The 5,331-nt window shown below is 51.3% G+C and overlaps 1 protein-coding gene across 1 annotated transcript in view; it reads right to left on the reverse strand.

Annotated features, from left to right (window-relative positions):
• Positions 1–574: 574 nt before the first annotated feature.
• Positions 575–5,331, reverse strand: part of PFKFB1 (6-phosphofructo-2-kinase/fructose-2,6-biphosphatase 1) — a 38,103-nt gene continuing 33,346 nt past the window's right edge. Inside the window, exons 12-14 of the mRNA XM_017894310.1 lie at positions 2,888–2,950; positions 1,766–1,830; positions 575–1,407 (exon numbers count right to left, since the gene is read on the reverse strand). Coding sequence (XP_017749799.1) covers positions 1,348–1,407; positions 1,766–1,830; positions 2,888–2,950 — 188 coding nt within the window. The 3' untranslated portion in view covers positions 575–1,347. The remainder of the gene's footprint in view (positions 1,408–1,765; positions 1,831–2,887; positions 2,951–5,331) is intronic.

The following is a 5,331-nucleotide window of genomic DNA, read 5'->3' on the forward strand; positions in this document are numbered from 1 at the left end:
GTTTAGGTCTTGCTGGGTGGTTGTGATGGAAGAACAAGGGAACAAAGGCAGCAAGTGTATGAGTCTGTCTCTTTACCACTGGGTCACTGGTACCTGGCTTATGGTAGCTGCATGGAGAGTGGCTGAAGAGATGGCCCATAGTATCCAACATAGTTAGGGAGAGAACACTAAGGATAGATTGGGGGACAATAGAGCATTCAAAGGACTCTGCTCTTGATGCTGTACAGCAACAAATATTGTTCATTCAAAAAATACTACAGGGCTGGGCACAGTGGCTCATGTCTGTAATCCCAGCACTTTGGGAGAGGCCAAGATGGGAGGATCACTTGAGCCCAGGAGTTCAAGACCAGCTTGGATAACATAGTGAGACCTCGTCTCTACAAAATAATTGAAAATTAGCCGGGTATGGTGCTGTGCACTTGTGGTCCCAGCTACTTGTGACAGAGGCTGGGGTGGGAGGATCGCATAAGCCCAGGAGTTCGGGGCTGCAGGGAGCTGAGATTGCACCGCTGCACTTCAGCCTGGGTGACAGAGTGAGACCCTGTCTCAAAAAAAAAAAAAAAAAGAAGGAAATACTACATATATGCCTACTGTATGGAGGCATACTGTTAGGGATTCAGTGGATGATATAGAGTTGTAAGGACTGGGGTAGTGGGTGGGCAGTGGTCAGACAGTTGGATGCTTGCATTTAAGAAATCAGACCAGGGAGATGATACCAAAATCCATGGAGTAGGTAGTTGAAGGAGAGAAGATGAGTTGAGAGGGTCAGGGGACTGTGAGGCCAGAGTATTGGTTGGATCATTCACATAAACAGTGAAATCACTCAGGATGGCAGCAAGAGTTGGAGAAGAAAGGAGCACTTGGCTCAAGTGCCAGATTCTTCTCTGAGTGTAAGGATGAAAGTGTCATGCCCACAGCCACCTTGCTGGAACAAGGCCCACAGGAACTCACAGGCATCTATCTTCTCCCCCATCTTTGGAGGTGCTACTGTAGAACTTTTCCCTCCAGGAAGTCCTTACCTGTTCCATGCCCTCATAGCAGCAGAGCTGGGTCAGGATTAGGATCAGTACCTTGAGAAAAATTGGATAAGCCTCTCCATGACCTCCTCCTCTCCTCTTGTAGGCAGTAAGTCTTTATTCGTCAGACAATAGGAATTAAGAAAGAAAGTTTCATCCAGAGCTAGATAGCTCCTTAGTTGTGGCCAGTAAGTGAGGCTTGTTTGGGAGTTGCGGAGGACTTCTTCACTGGCAGTGGAGTACCTCAGTGAGGCCGAGGCAGAGTAGGAGAAGAGCAAGGATAGCATTTCCTAAAGGTGGAAGGCGATGAGGACACTTTCTTGGAAAGGGCTCAGTAGTGGGCAGGGACAGTATCCAGGGCTTCCTCAGGTTCCCGGGTGATGTCCACATTCTGAGGAGAGAGCGCAGGATCAATAGGAAGTAGACAGCAGTGCAGGGCCCCAACCTCCCCGCTGCCTCTTGTCCTCATTGCCAGGCTCCCCTCTTCCAGCCAGGCTCGGATCCTGACCCTTAGGTAGGCCTGGGGGAATCTCAGACTGAGGCCTTTTTGGCAGGAATTGCCCCAGCCCTGCATCTCCATGGTGCCTGGAGTCTGGGCTGTGGTTTCCACATTTCTGGGTGCTGGTTGCTCCCTCTGTTGGTGCAAAACACACAGGCTTCGTGGGGCTGGGGCATCCTTTCTGTGGATAAGTTGCTTTCACCATGTGCTGTGTCCACAGCCAGCTTGGGCCATGGAGTCCCCCACCTACCTCAGGCTTCTCCCGGTGTGTGTTCACGGCTTCCACATTCAGGTAGATGGACTCCACTTTGCAGCCTTGGAAAAGAACAATCCATCTGTCCATAAGCCCCCAAGGTAGGCACAGGTCTTCCCTGAGGTATCACCTCCCCGCATCACCAGCCACACCCCAGCTTCATACTGTGTACAGATCATGACTCGCCTGTACAGAGAATTTAGACAGCTGTGTGGGGAAGACACCAGGCCTAAGAGGCTGTCAACAGGGCATCCTGTCACCTCTGCCCCTAACAGTCTTAGTTCTCTGAGCTTCAGTTGCTCATTTGTAAATGGGGATGGAGATGAGAGATGAACTCTGGCAGCCCACAGCTCTCGAGGTCTGCAGGACATCAGTCTCATCTATGTAATATTGATGTAGCTCTGCGGATCCTCCAAGCTGTGTTAGGTGGTGAAGAGGTGGAAGAGTCCTGGGGCCACTGCCTTGGGCGATCAGTGCAAGGCAAAGTTTATCTGGAGGACAGTGTGGTTGTGGCAACACCGGGAGTATGGAAGGTCACGAGGGAGTTCTAGGGAACCTGAAGACGGAGGAGGGTGCATCATTGGGGCTTGGGGCTGACAGAGGGGGCCTAATGCCTGTGGAAGCTCCCTTAGCCTCATCCCTGTGGACTGTACCTTACTCCAGGCTTCAGTAGGTCATCTGCCCTATTCGTACCCCAGAATAGATTTGATTCTGTCCTTCCCCTGTTCATGAACCTTTCATAGCTAATGTATCAAGAAAGAGCCTAAATTGCCCAGGCTGGTCTTTGTGCTCTTTCTCTAATATGGCCCTAACCTACAATTTTCCTCTGGTCCCTTTGGGGAATCCCCCTTCCACAGTTTTGTGCTCTGTGCTGGGCGCTCTGGCAGAGACACAGAAAGTCAGCGCCATCCCCAGATTTAGAAGCCATCCTACTCTTTCCCTGTTATCCTACTACCATCAGTCCCACCCCACCACCCACCCAGGGAACCTCCTGCAGGACACCCACCCAGGAAACCTCCTGCAGGACTCTTCTGGGCAAATGGTAGGCAAATGGTAGGCACTAGGGCCATGCTCATAGCCTCTAAATGCCTGTCCTTGAATCAGGGTGGGAGTACTTACCATAAGCCACAGGAGTGAGTTTGAGCACTGTGTGCAGAGGGCACTTGAGATATGGAAGCTCATCTAGAAAGGAATAGGAAGCAGCCCTCAGAGGCAGGGTGCTGGCCAGGACACAGCCTCCCCAGGCCCCCAGGCTTGCTGGATGCTCCCCGTTCCATGTCCCCTTGCTGTGGTGGGGCCTCACCAGGGGCCCACTCCCCCCAACCCTGCAGGGGCAGTGTTTAGAGCAGCTGGGAAGAGATGAGGAGAGCAGGGAGGCAGGAATGCCCTGGAAAATGGTGGTGGACTGGACTGCGTGTCCTGCAGGAGGGTCAGGCCGGCCACCCTGGAGACGGCTACCACCTCACTCACAGGGCCAACAGGAGACCCAGGCAGGCTTCTCTCCCGCCCCAAGGCTGGGGCCTTCCACAGACCCCACACTACAAAGGCCCACAGTTCACGTCAGCAAGTGTTTTCTGAGGCCCTGCTGTGGCAGTGGACAGCACCCACAGCCTCCTCCCACCCTGGCCTGCTCCCTCTGATCACTCCTGCCCCAGGCCTGGCGATGGACGAGCATTTGTCCATCACTTGTATCCAGTTATTGACATTATGCATAAAGTTGTTCTGAATATTCATGTGCAATTTCTTGTCTGGGCCTATGATTCCATTTCTCGGGCAAGCCCGAGAGTTGGGGGCAGTAAGCCCATTTCATGGTCTCAGCCAACTGAGGCTCTGAGAGGGAAAATGCTCTCTGCAAGTCACACAGCCAGGAAACAGCAGAGCAAGGACTTGAACCTGGGACCCTGTGACACCAGAATTCATGCACTGGCCCCTGCTGTCAACTGCCCCGGCCATCCAGGGGCTCGCAGTGTCCTGGGGGTGATACACCCACCTGCTAGGCAATCTCTCCTGATACCCACTTTCTTGCCCACCTGCACATAACACTCCCCATTTCCCTTCATTTTGCAGGATCACCACCCCTCATGGCTTCCCCGAACAGCAGGTTCCACCCTAGGTTTCTGAGGCCTGCCACTGCCCTCCCAGCCTCCTGAGACATTAGGTTGGCTGTTTTTCTTCCTGGGCATCCATCCATTTCCTTCCTGGGCTGCTCCTCCTTGTTTTTGTCATCATCAGGCCCTGGGCCAAGGGTGTTTTGCCCACTACCTCATGACACCCTTAAAGATAGACTGAGGTACTACTGTATACCCTCCTTGTACACTTTAGGAAACAGACTCAGAGAAGGGAAATGACTTGCCTGAGATCTCTGACCCAGCTCTGCCACTGCCTCCACTAGTGACCTTGGCCCAGCCTCTGCTCTCTCTGGTCCTCAGTGTTCCCATTTCACAGGACAGGATTGGACTAGATGTACTCTGAGGGTGCCCAAGCCCTGAGGCTCTGTGGGTCTGTATTCTCAGTCACATAATCTCTCTGGGCCTTGTTCCAGCATTCACCTGAGTAATGGGGTTGTGAGGGTGGTGAGAACATCTGTCCAGTGCTGCCCTGTCTGGCTCCCAGGACAGGTAGCCTGTGTGTAAAAAGCACTCCACACATATCTGAAAGGGGAAGTCCTCTGGCATGTACCTGGGATCAGTGTCTATCCCTGACACTCTGAGCCCCATGACCTTGTGCCAGTCACTTCACCTCTCTGGGTCTCCATTTCCTCATCTGGACAATGGGAGTTACAGCACCTGCCTCATGGTCTCAAAACATTGCCTCGAAAAGTAGAGATGTGAACACAGAGAAATCTACCAGTGCAAGGACCCGCACCGCACATCCTATCACCTATTTCCAGTGAGGAAACTGAGGACTGGGCAGAGGAAATTCCTTATTTAATGTCAAGTTCTCAAGTGCCCTGGGTTCCAATTCTGGATGACTCCATATTACAGTGTTCTTTATTTTCAAACCAGCATTGTAGAAAAGATCCAAGACTGTAAAACATTGTAGACATTGAATATAATTTTGCATTGTTCTGAGACACCTTAAAAATATCCTGGAAATGCTAACATTTCAGCATCCACATTGGAAATGGAATCTCATGCCTGAAAGTGATATAACAGTTTTTTTTGCCAGGCCAGCTGCCCCAGTTTGCAGTTCAGCCTATGTAGTCAGTGTGTAAATACTGTATAAACGCAATGCCTACATATTTTTTTAAAATAAACTATCATTTGAAAAACAATTTAAAATGAAAACATCACTATCTTGAGGAAATTGCCCCTATAGCAAGGACAGAAACTTATAATCAGGATCATGAAGCTATGAAAGGCTCCACTATCACCTGATGGTAGCATGCTTCAGAGAAATACTAGCTCATCTTTTCCAGATTGAGGCAGACTGTTAACATTGGCTTTGAAAATGTTAGCTAACGGCCGGGCGCGGTGGCTCAAGCCTGTAATCCCAGCACTTTGGGAGGCCGAGACGGGCGGATCACGAGGTCAGGAGATGGAGACCATCCCGGCTAACACGGT

The sequence above is a fragment of the Rhinopithecus bieti genome, unplaced genomic scaffold (assembly GCF_001698545.2).
Source record: "Rhinopithecus bieti isolate Rb0 unplaced genomic scaffold, ASM169854v2 scaffold_25782, whole genome shotgun sequence".
In the NCBI taxonomy this organism is placed as follows: domain Eukaryota; kingdom Metazoa; phylum Chordata; class Mammalia; order Primates; family Cercopithecidae; genus Rhinopithecus; species Rhinopithecus bieti.